Source organism: Parasteatoda tepidariorum, chromosome 2 (genome assembly GCF_043381705.1).
Source record: "Parasteatoda tepidariorum isolate YZ-2023 chromosome 2, CAS_Ptep_4.0, whole genome shotgun sequence".
In the NCBI taxonomy this organism is placed as follows: Eukaryota; Metazoa; Arthropoda; class Arachnida; order Araneae; family Theridiidae; genus Parasteatoda; species Parasteatoda tepidariorum.
In genome coordinates, this window is record NC_092205.1 from 70,829,395 (window position 1) to 70,848,239 (window position 18,845).

General features: G+C 27.5%; 1 protein-coding gene across 1 annotated transcript in view; it reads right to left on the reverse strand.

The window, feature by feature from the left end:
• Nucleotides 1–18,845, reverse strand: part of LOC107436424 (plasma membrane calcium-transporting ATPase 2) — a 174,325-nt gene that overhangs the window by 33,342 nt on the left and 122,138 nt on the right. The window contains exons 8-12 of the mRNA XM_043041787.2: nucleotides 17,949–18,185; nucleotides 16,811–16,936; nucleotides 15,100–15,234; nucleotides 14,692–14,730; nucleotides 8,980–9,045 (exon numbers count right to left, since the gene is read on the reverse strand). Of these exons, the coding sequence (XP_042897721.1) occupies nucleotides 8,980–9,045; nucleotides 14,692–14,730; nucleotides 15,100–15,234; nucleotides 16,811–16,936; nucleotides 17,949–18,185 (603 nt within the window). The remainder of the gene's footprint in view (nucleotides 1–8,979; nucleotides 9,046–14,691; nucleotides 14,731–15,099; nucleotides 15,235–16,810; nucleotides 16,937–17,948; nucleotides 18,186–18,845) is intronic.

The following is an 18,845-nucleotide window of genomic DNA, read 5'->3' on the forward strand; positions in this document are numbered from 1 at the left end:
GCACTTTTTCTGAATTAAGTAACATTTTATCTCAGTTTACATTCAATAATTAAAAGCATTCTGAAAAGAAAAAAAAAGAAGTTCTTTTTTAAATGAATTGTTTTATAAGCATTAGTTTTATAAAGAGAAATAAATATATTACTGTAATAAGTAAGTATACTTCATAAACTGAACGACCAATCAAAACAAAAAATTTACAACTTGGTTCCTTTTTTTCCCTTTTAGGGACGACAACAAAAGAAATAAGAACTTAGATTATTTAAAGTATCAATATATTACAACATATAAGATATTATAGCATTCATGCTTTCATTGAACATTAAATTATTATGCCAGTAACAAAACTCATTTTAGACGTAAATGATTTATATTAGCTTCATTCTATAAAATTTTTGAGGAATATTGATATTTACTTTTTAACTGGTTTAAAAAAGCAGCCTTAAAAAAGGACTAAAACTCTGTAATTAGGAAAAAGAACAGTATGATACAACTTACTTAAAGTTTACCAAATAATGTTATAAAACATTTTTTTAAATAAAAAAATACATAACATTTATTGGGCTCTTGGAATCTATGTTAAGAAAATGAAACTTATACGAGGCATGTGCAGTATTCTTAAAATGATTATTTAAAAAACAGTTTTAAATAAATTTCATTGATAGACTTAAGAATAGCGTCCATGAACTATTACTGGGGTCAGAATTAAAAGTGCATCTATGACCTTTATGGAAAAAATGGGATTCTAAGACATTATCAAGCACAAAATAACAATTCTACATTGAATGCAAAAGACAATCATTTATGCTGTAATACTGAAAATTTGAATAAAAATTAACTAAGATCTTATTGTTCTGTCATTAAATCTTTAGAAGTAAACATAGATCAAAAAGCAAAATTTTTTTAAAACAATTTTTTCATCATTATTTCAACTCCATCTTTTTTTATTTATATGTCGATAAAAATTAGTGTACACAAATATACTCAACCCTTTAACTATGAAATCTCGTGGAAAAATTAAATAAAAACATCTCACAGAATGTTTTCAGATAGAAAACTTGTCAAAAGTACTCTTCAGTTTTGTTTTTATAGTAAAAGAGAGAAAGTCGAACTTGCACACAGCAATACAAACACAAGTAACAAAGACAATTTAAAACAACTTTTTACATAAGCACTTCTTTAAGCAACCTTAAATAACATTTTATCAAGCTTTTGATTTCAATTCACATTAAACAAAAAAAAAAGTTAACCACCCCTTATAAGTATTCATTTTTAATAATTGTTTTTTTTCTTCTTCTCAATACATACAGAAAATTGCAATTGTTCAATAGAATTGTAAGGTAACAAAACATAATTAACAGAAAGTATAATACTACTTTATTTTGAAAAGCTCATTAAGGTACCTAAAGATATTGTGTTTACTAAAAATCATTTATTTACATGTTTACATTCTAACATGAAAGTTTCTTTAAACTTTCTAGAGTACATACTTTTTGAAATAATGTAAACATAAGTAAACAATTATCCATGGAAAGAAAACTTATCTTTAACTACTTAAAAAATCTCATCTGACGCACCAACTACAATCGTCAAAGCGCAAAATGGATTTAAAATCTGCAAACTGAAAAAAAAAAACATGTAGAGGTTTGCAGGGGTATTAAGTGGTTAGAATCAATGTTATGCAAATTCAATAGTAGGATAAATATAGCAGGGTGCCTGTTTCTCACTCTCTTCCCTTTTAACTTTGCAATAGGCAGAAGTTACTACCGGTAGATATGAGCAGAGGAACAACTGAGATGATGGAAACCCGGATTTTACAGACACTATGGTTTTCAACCTCTATGACTTGATGTTGTAGAATTTCGTATCCTGGACATTTTAACACTGAGAATCAGCCTAATTTCTCCTGCCAGATATTTTGCAGATTGCACACATGGGTAATATGAATTGTATCTGTGAATGGAGCTTTGGGTGGAAACTTGGAATTTTAAGATTACTTTGAATTGCTAGCAGTTAAACAGATCTATTTATTTTTCAACAATGCAATGTTCTTCCTGTTCATGACTAATGTAGGTATTATGCTTCTTTTAAAGCTATTTGAACCTAATTGTGCTTCATCTACAGAGAACTGAACCAAGTTGTAATGCTTCCTCTACAGCGAATTGTACTGCATAGGTGTGCTTATAGTAGTTGTCGTACTAGTTTACAATTAACTGTTTATTGTATCTGCCCATGGTAGCGGGTGTACAGCTGAGATTTGTATGCAACAAACTATACTTGTTGAATATGCATCCAGTAGATGGGTAAAGGAGTTCTCTACGTCAAGTCTTAGTCCATGTACCTAACACATCTGGAATAATGAACCTGCAATTAATTTCCGTCTGTTTCTTCCTTCTCCTGTTTTTTTTTGTTCACATGCAGTACATCACAATGTTGAGCTAAGGGAGGATTCACAACCACTTATGCAAGTTTGTTGATAGTATTCCTCTTTTAATTTCTATTTTCACGTTGTTACTAAAGCAAATTACAAAATCCAGAAAACAGAAGTTTTGTACAATTTCAAATTTATAAGTATCAACTTCAAAGTATTGTTGTATTCATTCGTCTGTCTTTAGTAATAATCATATATTTTTTCTACATTTATTTTAAGGTTAAATTTCTCTGTTGACTTCTTAAATTTATCAAATGCATCCTTTAAATCTCTCTGTTCCAGCAATCATGTTACATTATTATATGCATTCATTATAGATAGTAACTTCAGTGTTTATTCTAGGGCTACGTTGTAAAAGGAAACGTGATAAGGCATCTTCTTCTCTTAATCCATTTTTAATAAAGAAATTGCAAAAAAAAAAATTTATTTCTTAAAGATGCCAGTGACATATAAATTTATATATTATTGCAAAAACTTTTGCGAAGTGTATGACAACCCATTTTTTTTCCATTGCCAATTCTATTTTAATTGACTAAAAGAAACACCAAGGCTAACTCAAGGAGAAAGACAAGGATAATTGCTGCATGCATCGCATAAAACAGATAATTAACATCCTTAAAAAAATTTTAAATAAAATTTCAGAACATTTATTTAAATGCATATTTATAAAGTAAAAAGAAATATATGCCAGTACGCGCTTGTTTCATTAGTGTTTAAATTCTTTGTACACTTATGAAAAGATATTTTCCAAGAATTAGAGTGCAGAAGCCATTCAAATATTAGCAGGGGTGATTGTAAGCCAAAGTCAAAATTCCGGAAAATTTCTTGAGTTAAAAAAAAAAGCAGTTTAAATTGAAAAAATTTTAAACAAGGTCTTTTTCCTTTTTCTCAATATTTCTTAGTTCACTTAAAATATATTTAAAATTTACACATACCTATACCATTTACACATAACTATGATGACCTGGAGAAGTAATTAAAATTTACTAATATGTCTTTCTTTCTTGAGTTAATGATTATAATAACTATTTACTGATAAAAAATTAATATTAATCATGAATATAAGCTAATAAAGTATCTGGCTCTCCCTTACAAACAAATAAAATAAATTGCGTTTTTAAGTTACACCTTTGAAAATTTGATTTCCCGAAACTTCTGTGATCAATAATTTTTTGAAACGGCTGGACCTTCAATTTCCGGAAACTTCTGGATCACTATTAGCGAAAAATCCGGAAATCCGATTTTTTTCCGGAGCACAATCAGTCCTGTATTAGGTAATGAGGGAAAGAGTTTTCATTTGCTTATTTTTGGTGAAATTGGGTAAAAGCAGTCTTAGCAAGGACACTAAATACTCTTTATTGTCACATATCTTTTATACAATGAAAAAAATTAATTTGAAAAAAAAATAGAGAAATATTTTAAGGGTGTATTTTACCTTCTGCGGTTCACGATTTCTAAAGATAAGAATCAAAGACATTTCGAGAATAAAATTCAAACCTAGAATACTACCGAACTAGTTGCATGTTATCTTTTACAGCACAAAAGCTGGAGGTAAGCAGCATTCAATGATGCTTTAAGTATGAGATATTGAGAACTAAGCCTATTATTTCTAAAAATGAAAGAAAGCCCGGCTAGGATTAATGGTAAAAACATTTACAAACAGAATAATTCCTGTAGAATTTTCTGATTTTAAATTCCTGTAGATTTTTCTGATTTAAATTCCTGTAGAATTTTCTGATTAGAAAAATTTGGCTACGCTCCCTGATCTATATACGTCCCCAACTCGATGTATATTTTATACATCGAGTTGGGGACGTATATAGATCAGGGAGCGTAGCCAAATTTTTCAACAAAAAATAAGCACCTTTTAAGCACTTTTCAAGCACTCAAAAAATATTTTTAAGCACTTTGAAAAATATCATAATTAGACAGGGTTGGCAAGTTTTTGACAATTGATGGTTTTATCCAGTTTTATTTACAGTGACGAAGACGATGGCACGTCACAAACAATGAAATTAACAAGAGAAATGAAATTTTCTATCACTAATAGAGAAAAAAAATTGGCAATGTTTAGTTGGTCCCTGTAATCAGCAAAAATTCGAGAGATTTTTTGATTCTATTACAGAGGGCGGAAAATTAAGTCTGAAATTGAGAATCCCTTGCAAAATGGAGCAGGGTTGCACACGAGAGTCAAAAATCTTTACCACTGAATCCAGCTCAGTACACGCAAGTGCGAAAGCACAAGTATTTCATCAAACATGTAAAACAAATGGTGTTTTCACACACTACAGACCGGCGGGGCGCCGAAATAGATTGGGGTTGAATTAATTGTGAAAAAGTTGAACAGGACAATGTCTTTGTGCATAATTTGTGGAGAAAATCAATACGGTAAAGAAAAATATCACATTTAAGAAAAGGGAAAATTAAGCACTTTTTAAAAACACCCATGGTAAAAAGCACCCATAAGGGCTTTTAAAAAATGAAAATCGAAAATAAGCACTTTTTAAAAACGCTATGCAACCTGTAGATGATAACAGGCTATATTAAGTTAGATAGAAAAACAATGGGAATAATAGTAATTATGAAGAACTTAATCGAAGCACCATTCTTTTCAATTTTATTAGCAAAAACTAAAAAACTGTGAAGGTAAAGAAAAATTGGCACACTTATTAGCAATTGCTACCTTCTGTTAAAAATCTAGCACAAGCATTGAGGAAAGGGTGTAATTTGCCGACAAGGGAATGCTGAAAACTACAAAAATACACAAAATTAAAAAAAAGAGAATTGAAAAATATTTGAATGAATACTAAACTGCAATTTTGAATAAAAGGCTATTTCAAATCTTACATAACATGAAAATAAGACTTTTTGTGTTTTGAGGTAGAGGTTCCTAATAAATTAAAAAGTGCTAAAAATAAGCACTTTTTAAAAACGCTATGCACCCTGTAGATGATAACAGGCTATATTAAGTTATATAGAAAAACAATGGGAATAATAGTAATTATGAAGAACTTAAGAGAAGCACCATTCTTTTCAATTTTATTAGCAAAAACTAAAAAACTGTGAAGGTAAACAAAAATTGGCACACTTATTAGCAATTGCTACCTTCTGTTAAAAATCTAGCACAAGCATTAAGGAAAGGGTGTAATTTGCCGACAAGGGAATGCTGAAAACTACAAAAATACACAAAATTAAAAAAAAGAGAATTGAAAAATATTTGAATGAATACTAAACTGCAATTTTGAATAAAAGGCTATTTCAAATCTTACATAACATGAAAATAAGACTTTTTGTGTTTTGAGGTAGAGGTTCCTAATAAATTTTATCCTGGGGGCCTAATATCTGTGTTCCCACCTTAAATAAGATAATAACAAAAGTACAGAAAAAAATTAAGTAAAAACTATTAAATAAGTAAAAATTAAAATTAAGTAAAATGATTAAAATCAAGTAAAAAATATTAAATAAAAAAAGAGAAGTAAATGTGAAAACATTTATTGACAAGAACAAATAACATCTTTCTGTCATAATATAAATTAATTGTACTTAAAATTGAAAAGTTTGATCTCTTTAAAAACAATTCACTTAAGTTTCACTCACGTTTTTAACATTCGGAAATAAAGATTAATGCCTTCAATTATACAGATTGGGCGCAGATTAAGCAGGAGTTCAGTCTTCCAAAAAGTTATTTAACCATAAATTTCTAATGTTTTCTTATCCGGGATAAATTTCATAAAACGAAGTATGCTCTTATATTTCATATAGATTTCTTAGAAAAATATTAAATATAGTCGTTAAAACAAATCCTCATTTCATGTAGATAGATCAGATAGATGCATAAACAATGACTTTCACACAGTTAAAGTTTAACAATATGAATTCTACAAATGTTTAAACAATACAGATTTAAATTACTTTCATTAAAAAGAAAATAACGAGAAATAATAAGTTTTTTTATACCACTCAGCAATAAAATTAATTTCAAAATTCAAATGAAATAACAAATTAACAGCAATGAAACAAAATAAGAATTCTTTCAATTGCATTACAGTAGAGTCCCGATTATCCGAGTTTCCGCTTTAACGGAGCCATCCAATACTTAAATTTTTTTTGTTCTAGTTTATTTGTTATTTTAAAAATCACCGCCGGAAAAAAATTCTGAATTTTATGTTCCAAAAACTAAGGAAAACAAGCTGGCGGACAAAACAAGAATTCTGATGAAATGATCCTTAACATCCTCAATAATGAAACACAGTGGTGAATGTGGCAATTAAAATCAACTTAAAAAAATCTCTTATACAGATGGACTAAACGCTATCGAAAGTGCTATTGAATATATATATAACAACAAGAGGCGACACCAGCCTTCCTGTTATCTCTAAAAAATTGGCTAAACATCGCTAAAGCAATGTAAAACAAAAAACGATTAAGGACTTTTTTAAGTAAGCTTTTTAATTATAATATCAATTGTATGTGGTGTACTTGTATAAATTTTGTATTTGTTAAATATATATATTTATACCTACTCTTTTTCTTTTCTTTTTTATACTCTTCGCTTAAGCCGAATTTTATTGGTTATCCAATTTAGTCTTAGTCCATATTAACTCCGATAATTGGGACGTTACTGTATTTAAAAACTTATATACAAAATGTAAAATATATTAAAATAGCTCTATTATGGAAAAAATATACCTTGGAGCTATGTTGCAAAAATTTATTAATCAAAAACTATTTCAGTGAGAACATTAATTAATAATAAATATTCAAATATAAATAAAAAAGCACAGAATACCTATATAAGACTCATTTGCAATTAATAAAGAAATTTTTTTTTGTAAAATTCAAAGAAATTACATGCAAACAATATAAATAGATTTGTTGTTTAAGTAGAGCAATGACCATACGATTGATTTGTGCAAAAGAGAAAGAATGGCAAAAATGATGCAATAAATAAAATGACAAGATAATAATCTTTTGTGACAAAATTGATTAAAAACAATGTTTAATTCTTTCGCATCGACTGCCGCATATGCATGCCAGGGTGAAAACACTTTCATCTCCTGGCCATCACGCTAGTTCATGTTAATTTGTTTGAATTTGTGCAAATGTGAAAGAACGGCAAAAAATTATGCAATAATTAAAATGACAAGATAATCTTTTGTGATAAAGACAATGTTTAATTCTTTTGTACCGATTGCTGCATATGCATGTCAGGATGAAACACTTTTCATCTCCCAGCCATCACGCTATCGTGCCAAAGTGATTTCTCGTTCATTTCACACTATCACATAATTTCCACAGTGTTCTAGAATGCTCCAAAAAATATATTTGGTACACAATGACATTGTATGTCAATAGATACATGTTGATCGGCATTCTACTTGAAATTAGAGACATAGGACTCACATGCACTTGGCTTTTAATAATGTAAACATGAGGAGAAAGAAATGTTCCCGTATCACACGCGTTAATACACTCTTCAAAATAAGCATATAGTGTTTGTTTACAGTAAGTGGTAGAGTTTTATTTTTGGTAAAGTACAGTTTTCAATTGATAGTTAAATCTGATAGATGTTACACTATCCAATCATTGAAAATTTTTAACTGAACTTGAAATAGCAGAAATTGTGTAAAAATGTATTTAATCAAGAAAAAACTTAAATAAATCAAGTATGTAAATAAAAAAATATATATACAGTATATATTTTACATGAACATGTTATTTACTTTACAGTTCATTATTAAATAATGCATTCATATTTAAGCAATTAATTTTAGCCTAACAGCAAACCCCTCAGTCCATGGACAGACGTTCGCAAAAGAGACTACCGGCCTCAGCGATAAGCAGTAACGTTAAAAACCTCAAATAGTAAACTTTTAATGAAACCCAATGCTTAAGTTCTAATAAAATTTAACTACTTTTAAATGTTGTTTTTAATCAATTTGAAGAGATTATTATGAAGAGATTGCATGGAAGAATAAAAAGACAAAATTAACATTAAAAAGAACTTTTAGTAAATTTAAGCTATAAGCCAATAAAGTGCAGAAATTTAAATTTATATATGCGTGGGTCAGTATTGTGGAAAGACAGCAGAAAAACAATATTAAATATAAGTGCAGAGGAATGAAACAAAAAGCATGAAAAATCTGAATTTAATATATTCATTAAAAATTCTAAAGCAAATTTAGTACACAATTTCAAAATTGTTTGCAAAATTTGAAAATATTTTAGCAAATACCAAGAATTATTGAGTAAGGCATTCTTCATTAGTGCAAAATCTAAAAATAATTTTTTTATGCCTTTTTGACATTAAAGATACAATAACTAAAACCTTATTCATACTTATTTATAATAAAAAAATTACACAGATGTCGAAACCAAACTTCAGTTACTTCCGTTGAATTAAATTCAGTTGGGTTAAATATCTGTATTACAGCAGAAGTGATTGTCTTTGGCACAAACATGGCAAGCAATAATTTTATTCAAATTACTCCCATGCAAAATACTTTCAGTGATATCTAAAAATAATAGAATATTGCAAGGAATTTGATCACCTGAAATGGACACAGGGACGGTCAAGGGTGAACATTCCGTAGTGTTCTTAGCATCATTATGCCATGCTGTTAGTGAAAATAAAATGGCTATAAGCATTGGTGAAAAATCAAAGAAAAATAATCGTGATTATACAAATTTAACAATCATGCAAAAACAGGATTTTTTTTAAAAAAATCCTTCAAAGTGCATGAAGCACACTGTCAGTGCAGAAAATAAAATAGCAGAACATTATTTTTATAACAACTATTTAAAAACACCAAAGGGACCTACCTAAAACTATGTGATATGTGCACATATAATTTTCTTAAGCTAACAAAAATTTCAGCATTAAACTACAGAATTCAAGTGTGATAATACTAGGAATACTACTATTAGAACATGCAGTGAAGGACAAGTTTTAGACAATAAAAAAAATTTTTGATCAGGAGCTTCTTTATAAATTTTTGGGAAAGTGAAAACCATTCAAAAGGTTTACTTACTTAAACCTTAAAGTTACTTAAACTTTTATAAACACAAGAGTGAAGTAAATGCTTTAAGAAATGAAAATTTTTTACTCTCCGTTAATACCACAAGATTAGATTTTCCCCAGTTCCAAGAGAACCTTTTAAATTTAATGATCATTAATTTTAACTTCAAAATAGCAGATTTTAAGTATTTCAGACATGATATTACAAGAAGAATGTAAATAAAGAAATGCTTGTGGAATTTAAAAAAAATTCAAAAGATTGTATTTAATCAATTAAGAAAACTGTTTTCAATACTGCAAATTTAGTAACTACTTTTTATCTAATTTTTTAAACCATTTCAAGGATTGAAAAGTATTAAATTAAACACTATATAATTTAAATTACAACAAGTTCCTAAACTTCTTAGCAACAAGAATGATAGGTTAGAAAATATAGTATTTAAAAATGAACAAAATATTTTATATTACATGTAATATTGATACAAAATTGTAATTCCAAACAAAAAAATAAATAAATAAAAAATAAAAACTTACAAAATAAAACCTGTAATTCAAGTAAGGCAGACTAAGGTAATAAAACAGACAAAAGAGACCTCAATTAAATTAGCAAAAGGTATGACTTAACAAAAATATATTAGTGAATGAAAAATTAAAATCAATTCTAAAAGAAAATTTAAGAAAATTTCGCCTATCTAAAGCTGCCTATGCTTATTTCGAAAATGGCGCAAAAGGACATTAAGGAGAAAAGTTTTGTCCCCAACTGCCACATTTTTGTCCTTGAAAACAGCGATGTTCTTTTTCACAAATACAAGAGACAGGCGTACGCATGCAGAGAGTGTTCAGTACATAAGCATTGTTTTCTCATATTTCATTTATGGCATACATTTCCAACAGCAGTTGTTACTTCCACACTTTTTATAGTAAAATGGATCCAAACTTAGTAAACAATGAAGACATCTAGTGAGTTAATGCTATTCATATCATTATATTAAGTTTTGTCAATTTCCAGCCAGTGTACAAAGCTGATTATGAAAGTGGTGCAAAATATGAACATGTAAATGTGTTAGAAACATTAATACGCAATCACTTAAATACATTTATGATCAAAGAGTACACAGATAAAAAAATACAAGGGATCCATGTATCATAGAAATATGTGTTTCAATAAGCAGTGCACAAGTATAAAAGAGTCACGTTGTACCCCTAAATTTTAGAGGTACAGAGTACCTTTCAAATTCAAGGGCAAAAATGTTCCTGTTTTACTTCTGAAATCAGAGGTACTGTTTTTAGAGTTTGCAGTATTTTTTAATGCATGTTTCCTATGTGCTAGACTATGAAACAGAAACTACAGAAGTAAGTAGTGAAAATAAAAACATAGTTAATGCAACTAATCTCTGAAATCCAATCCACTAGTTCCTTTAATGTAATTTATAAGACATTATTAATATAGAACTGATAATAAGTATTAATATTAGAGCATTAATAATATAAAAGTATAATATAAAAGTATAATAATGAAGTATTAATAATGATATAAGTATCAATAACATGAAAATAAGGTAGTCTATTTTGCATGCCAAATCAAACTATTATTGATGCCAGTGATGCTTAATTAATGGACTAGATCTGTTGCCAAAATATCTATAATACCTCAATTATTTAAAAATTACTGGCATCATCAACAGTTTAGCAATTTTTGTACGACCACCCAAACAAAAGAGTATCAAAAGAGTAATTACTACTTACTTTCAAAGATATTATGAACTTATTTAGTGCAAAAAGTGAGTAAAAAGTTTTAATAATAATATCACTACACAGCATTCGGGTGTCATGTAGTAAGATGAGGGGTAATTCATTTTGGAAAACCATGAATTAAATTTTTTTTTCATTCTTAATAATGATTTGAATACAGATTATCCGCAACAACTGGCTCCTACAAATTTAGAAATAGATTAAACTGTGTTAACAGTCGTATAGTTCATAATTTAATTTCCTCCAGAATAATAAAAAATGAATTATATTTCCATTAAACAAAGTTCTTATGGAAGGACTGTTGTTTAAGAAACCATATTAAATCTATTTACTACACTTATCTCTATGCAACAATTTCAATAAAGAAAAGAAAGAAAAGGCGAAAAATGCTCAGTTTTCCCATGGTTTTTCACTGGGAAAGAAATTCAAAAGTTTTAATCATAAATTTGTCATCACTTATATCTTTTCCTTGAGGTAGTTTCAGACACAGTATTCTTGTATATTAAATAATCATAATAAAAAAAGCAATGAGATTAGATAAGGTTATGAAAGCTTAAAAAATGGAAAGTAAAATAACAAATAAAAGGGTTAAATATATACACACAAAAAAAAAACTTAAGGCATAAAATTTGATGCAATGAAGATATTTAACTACACATTAATATTAGAAAAATCAACAGCTATAGAGATTATATTCTGTTTAAAAACAGAAATATTTCTAAAGACACAATCATCGAAGTTTGCTTCAATTTTTTAAGCTCAAAAATATTTTTTAAAAATTCAAATACTGATTTAAGAAAAGATTTATTAAGGAAGTGCATTGTTTTGCCAAATAAGAAATTATAAAAAGATATGAAATATACATACATAATCAGTTTTAACTGCTCAACTTTCTAGAAATTAAAATCTTATACATGTGTTCAGCTGGTTATAACAAAGACCAAGTAAGTTAAGAAAAATAGAAAGCAGCAAAAATAAATAAATAAATAAAAAGGTTAAATTTAAAAAAAAAAAAACTTGTTAGGCATAAAATTTGATGCATTGAAAACATCTAGTTATACACTGACAGTATTGTAAACATGAGATACGTCAACAGCTATAGAATTATATTTCGCTTAAAAACAGAGATATTTCATGAAGACAATAAGAAATAACACAATTATTGTAAAACATTTTTGCAAGGTAAAAAGAGAAATCAATGCAAATAGCTTGCATAAACTTTTTAAGCTGAAAAATATAAAACTGAATTTAAAAGCTGATTCTAAGAAAAGAATTGCTCAGTTGGTGCATAGTTTTTGCCAGACAAAAAATTATTATCAGACATTGAATGTACATATATATTCCTTTTTAATTCCCTCAAACTTCCAAAATTTAACAGTCATACAAGTGTTCAAGTACATACAGGGATCAAGTAGGAGAAGTTTAAACACAAACAAGCTGTAAAGAATTTAAACGCAGTTCAATTAAGACATTAACTATAGAAAGAATCAGTTAAATGACCTTACAATATGTGAAAATTTTAAAGTCTTACTATGATGAAAAATAAGCAACCATTTTGGTTCAACAGCATCAATATATCTACAGTGCCCGCCGCTAATAAAATCACTGGATAATAAAATCAGCCGCTTTATAAAATCAAATCGGCAAGAACCGAATCGTTACAATATTAATACATGTTAAAAAGCATCCTTTAATAAAATCAATGCCGCCGCTTTTTAAAATCAAAATTTTGACTACCTAATAAATCAAAAGTACAATATTTCAGCTTCTTTTGTTCTTATTTATAAAATTTTATTTTTTCGAAGTTTAAAGATTTTTTTAGAAGAAGCAACAGTTACTCACAAGACTGTGAAACTGGTGTGGTTAGCATTTTCCTGCGATATTCATAGTGTGAGAGTTAAGGAAAAATGTGGGTGGTAAGCGGCGAGTTCATAGAAATCAATGTCAATTCCTTGGCTTGAATGAAGTTTGGAAAAACCTATCTCATTCAACAGGGGGTCGAATTCTTATCTTATTTTTTATTGAATGAACCATAGAAGGGAGAGAAGTTTCTTTTGTTATCTATCTTAACAGAGAACATGAATAGATTTCCAAAACCTGTGCGCATGTTCCCTAGCTATTGACGATAACATGCAGACACAGGAGAAAAATCTGATTCTGAAATTGTTACAGACATCAAAAATTGCTAAGTTATTTTCAATCAAGAAATGAAGGAATCAGACTCAGAAGATGAAATAAACTCATCAGTGCCATCTTCAATGGAAGTCAGAAAAGCAGTTAATGTATTGCGGCAAGCTTTAGAACAAAGAGGAGGAAATATCGAAAACTATAAAAACTTGTATAAACTCTCAAATGATGTTGAAAGGTTAATTTTAAATACTGCAACTCAAGTAACCATTGATCGGTTATTTGCAATAATTTTATAAATTTAATCTTATGTAGGGTTTTACTTTATTAAAATAATTAAATTAGTTAAAATAGAACATTAATGTTGTCATTATTTCAGTTTTTAAAGTCTGCGCATTTAGAATACAAAAAAATATTTTTTTTTTTCAAATGTTGAATCGCCTCTTAATAAAATCAGCCGCTTAATAAAATCAAAAGAGCATAAAACGAAAGTGATTTTAATAAACGGCGGGCACTGTATTTTCATTTTATTTATTTTATAACTTTGAAGTACTAATTTTGAAATCAAAAATTACTGGCACATATTGCAAATTCAAAAGAATGTCAAACATTTCAAATCTTAAGATTGCAGATAATCTAATGTTTTGCCATTTTCTGGTTAACTAAGTCTGTCAACTTAGTTAACTTATTCTGTGTGGATTACACTCAAGTTTTTTTTATTGAATATAGAGATAATCTAATTAAAGTAAAAAATACTTTGAAGAAAAAAAACAATAAAATTCTTAAGTGAAAAATTATTAACTTAGCATTGTTTACTATTCTTTTAAAATATATACTCCCTTTGTTTCATTTTATTATGATAAAAAGTCCTCAAATTAAGAATTTGATCAATTTTGACTTTAAATCACTATTTTTATACACTATTAGATCAGATTAAAAGAGGGCTGTTATGTAAGGAAAATGGCATATAGAGGGGAAAAAATCAGAAATTGGACGTAGTAGTTTTCTTTAATTTATAAGTTATAACTTAATAAGTTATAACCCCACACAATGTGAGAAAAATCTCCTTGCATATCCAACAAATACAAGAAGTAGTCAGATAGAATGCCATTAAAATGCACGATAGAGGCATCATTGTACCAGAGATAAGGGAACTGACAAAGCATATGCACCCACTTTACTTTTAGAAGAGTTAAAAGTAAGAAACGATGGAAAATTATAGAAGCTAAGACGAGCAAAGTGCAGCGAAAGATTTTATTCACTGATATAAGAAAGTAAAGCTGAGCAAAAGAGAATGAAAGAAGTTTAAAGTAACAAAGCGATAAAAAAAAGAGGATATAAAGCAATGATAAAACTATTTAGTCACCTGAATTGTCTTTCTTCTTTTTGCGAGCTTTTTTGGCTTCTATATTGTTTCACAAAAAATGAAGGAGAAAAGAATATTAATGACTGGATCACATTTATAAGTTTCACGGAATTAGATGAATCATTAAAAAAAATCAACAAAACAAAAATATGGATAAAAAACAAAAAAGGAAGGTTAGGTATCAAAATATATTGTAGGTTAGAAAATACAGAAGTAAAATAAGTATAACCTAATAGTAAAACTAATCAACATGCATACATAAATAAACATAAAAGACCAGATAACAAGTCTAATCAATCAAAAAATATTTTTGTAGTGTTAAGATTACTAAGTACTTTCATAGTACGGAATTAGTTAAGCAAATTCAGAACAAAATATATGAGTAATTACGAAAGCAAACATAAAAACCTTTTTTCTGTATCTTTTTCTGCTCGTCGTCGTCACTCTTAGCAGCTCCAAGTAAAGTGAAAATGATTCCAGCTTGAGAGTTGACACCTACAGCTATCACCAACATTTTCCCACTTCCTTCCATAACATGAGTCCCTGATAAAAAGTTATAAACCATTTAGTTATTTAAAATAGCTATGAAAATATGTTAATATATAAATAAAATCAAATAAAACTGTACAACATATAAAGCTTGTAAAACAATTTTATTTTTAAAAAAATCCTAATTTATATTTACAAATGGTTAGGTGAACTTGCAGACATTTTAGCTGTATTTAAATACTCTCAAGTTTCTCATTTCATTTTATCCACTTTTTCTTTTAATTTTTACGAATCAAATGAGAACTAAGATTGTATTACACAACAGTGATATAATATGTTTTTATAATTGCCAATTTTGCATTAGAATATGAAATATTTAGTTTTATGAAACACAATGTAATACTTTTGAATAGTTGTTTCCTAATCTTTTAATTGGGCATATTTGGCATTTGAAAATAAATACATCTAGAAACGATAAAAAAAATATTGATAATTATTTTTCTTTTAAATTCTTAATTTACCCTACTTCTGACTTGACATCAAATGCATAATAAAAACAGATACAAAGCTTTATAATTATTTTCTTTTTTTAAATATTAGTTCATGTATCGTGTATTTCACAGATAATCATGCTAATAATATGCATATTAAGAAAGGAATTCAAAATAATAAAAGCAATTAAAAATAATACTTCCAGTGGAAAAACGCGCTAAGCAGCTGAGAATACAAAAGGAATTGAAACAAAAGAAACAATGAAAAATGAAGAAAAAAAATGAATAAATATGACAACTGAAGCTGACGTCTTCAGGGGGTACTAGCCCCGGAAGCCATAAAAGAAAAACCTTTTCCATCTAGATAGCATGACAAATGTCTAAATTGCTCTCTCTCTCTTCACCAAAGGTTTTGCCAAAGTCCAGGAATATAATATTTTGCCAATGCAAAATACATAAAGCAAATACAGAAGTATAAAAACAAGACAAATACATAAGAATAATACATGCAAAAGTTTACTTGAAGCAAAAATTCATTATTTTTACTCCATTTTTCATTGTTTTGAATAATATGCACTTTTCACTAATGAGATATAATGAATAGTATTTTCTTTTAAAAATGTTAAAATAAACATAAAAATATAAAATTAATTAAATAAAATCCACTGGAATAAAAAGTATAATTATTTTTATTCAGTTATATTTAGGCCAAAAATATATCAAGTTTAAAATAAAGTATGCTTGAAAAATAAAAAAATAACTATTTTATGTAAAAATAAAAAAAACAATTAAAATTCACTATTCTAGAAGAATCTTATGTTTTTAGAGCGTCTCTATTTTTTTCAGGCATTATCAAATTCAGATACTTATTAAATATAAAAACAAAAAATCTACTTTATTATTCAAGCAGAAATATAAAATGATTTATTATTTTCCTTGCACCAAATAAAAGTCACCTTAAAAATTATTAGATAAACTTATAAAATTTATTTTTTACACAAAATCTTATCAATCGAGTGAAATGAGAAAAATTTTATATGTTAAAGGGTAAAATGATTAAAGCAGAAAAAATAACTTCTTATTCAATTTTTGAAATTTTACAAGAGTAAAGTTATAAACAGAAACTTGGAAAAACTCACCTGATAATAAAATAGGATCCAGATTTTCACCTTTTTTTACATGATCTGATTCTCCAGTTAGTGAGCTTTCATCCACTTTTAAGTCGTTACTTTGTATAATTACACCATCAGCAGGCAAAAGATCACCTATAGTTAAAAGATAAAAATATCTTTATAAATAATTTGATGCAATGAAGTACTCATGTCATTAGTAAAAAACATACCCGGTTATATCACATAAATTAGTAGCTTATTAATCAATTTTATAGTACATATTCTTAATGAGTACCTTAAAAATTTTAAGAGGTTTTCAGAGTGCACATGGAGAACTCAAGAAAAGGGAGGGGACTTCAAGAAAGGAAAATAACAGATGAAAACTTTAAAGTGAGTATATTTCATATTTTAGTAGTTGAAAAATTATTTAAATTTTTGATTCTGTATAAGTATATTCTGTATAAGTATAAGAAGTAGAATAAAATCAATACACGACAAAATATTTAAATATTATTGTATAATATCTTAACTATTACAAATAATTTAGATAATTATTCAGTAACTATATAAAGAATTGTGTAATAAATTATTTATGAGAAGAAACAGTGGAAAAATAGTAAAGGGCAATAAAAAATTAAAAAAAGCTTTATAATGTGCCTATCAAACTATTTTCAAAGTACCAGCTTTTATTTCTTTTGACCATTTATCATGTAATGTTCAATGATCCAAAAGAAAATTCATAACTATATCTCAGATATTTAACCTTTTAATGTAAAACATATTCTTAAGAAAGCTAATCCTAGCTTTGAAATTGTTGTTTAACAACTCCAATGATAACTTGTTAAAATTTATAAATGGAGAATTAAAATTATAATGTTTTACAAGCAATATTACCTAACTAAGCTGAAAATTCCTGAAAAATAGATCCTTTCTAATTGACTTTTATTTGGTAAGAGCTTTTATATTAACACAAAAAGATATATTATTCTGTTAAATAGAATAATAATTATCTTTAAACTTTTCTGTGTACTTCAGCCAGAGGTTTGAGGAGAACTCCAAGTTCTTATTACTGTTTTATTCTAATAATATATTACAACAATATATTCCAACAATATATTACAATAATTATTAATCTAAATTTCTTTAGAATAAAAAAAAAACTAACCATATTTCACCTGACAGATGTCTCCCACTACAATATCACTAACAGGTATTTGATTGAGCTCACCACCACGGATAACTGAGAATTTGTGTTCAATTTCAATCCGATTTTGCAATCCACGAAATTGTCTCTCCTTGCTGTAATCATTAAATGCTGTAACTAGAACAACAATTATAACAGATACTAAAATGGCTGCACCTTCTATCCAACCAGCTTCAGATTCCCCTTCATCATGAGAACCTAGAAATGGATTTCAATTCATTAATCACGCATGATCCCTTATTTTGATAAAAGGATAATGCTTGTTAAATTGTATTTGATGAAACAAAAACATTTTGAACAAAAAAAGAAGTTTAGAATTTAACACAATATGCAAGGAATAAAGTTTTAAGCAATATAAGTTCATTAAAAATAACAATGATGAAATTTTGAAAGCAATAAATAAAAAAAAATTTTACTTGAAAAACAAAAGCGAAAACAATAATATTTTACAATATATCTTGGGTGATATATGCAGTTTTAAAAAATTAACCTTGTAAACTTGCCTACAGATTATCAAAAAATACATATGCATACTGAAAATTTACTTATAAGAAAATTGTAGGAACAGAACAAAACAACAACAACAACAAAAAATAATAAATTTTAAAAAAATATCTTAAGCTTCTATGTTAGCAATTACCAAAAGATGTTTTGCAAAATATTAGAGTTCCATAGAAAGAGTTACAGGGGTTCAGAGAATTAGAATTTGCTTTTCAATCAAAAATAATTTATTATATTAGTTTGGTTGATTGTATGAAATTATTTAAAAAGTCGATGAGAAAAAGTAGCAAAATTAAATATTTTTTCAATAAAAATATATCAAATACATTACGCAAAAAAAAACTGCATTTATAAAGC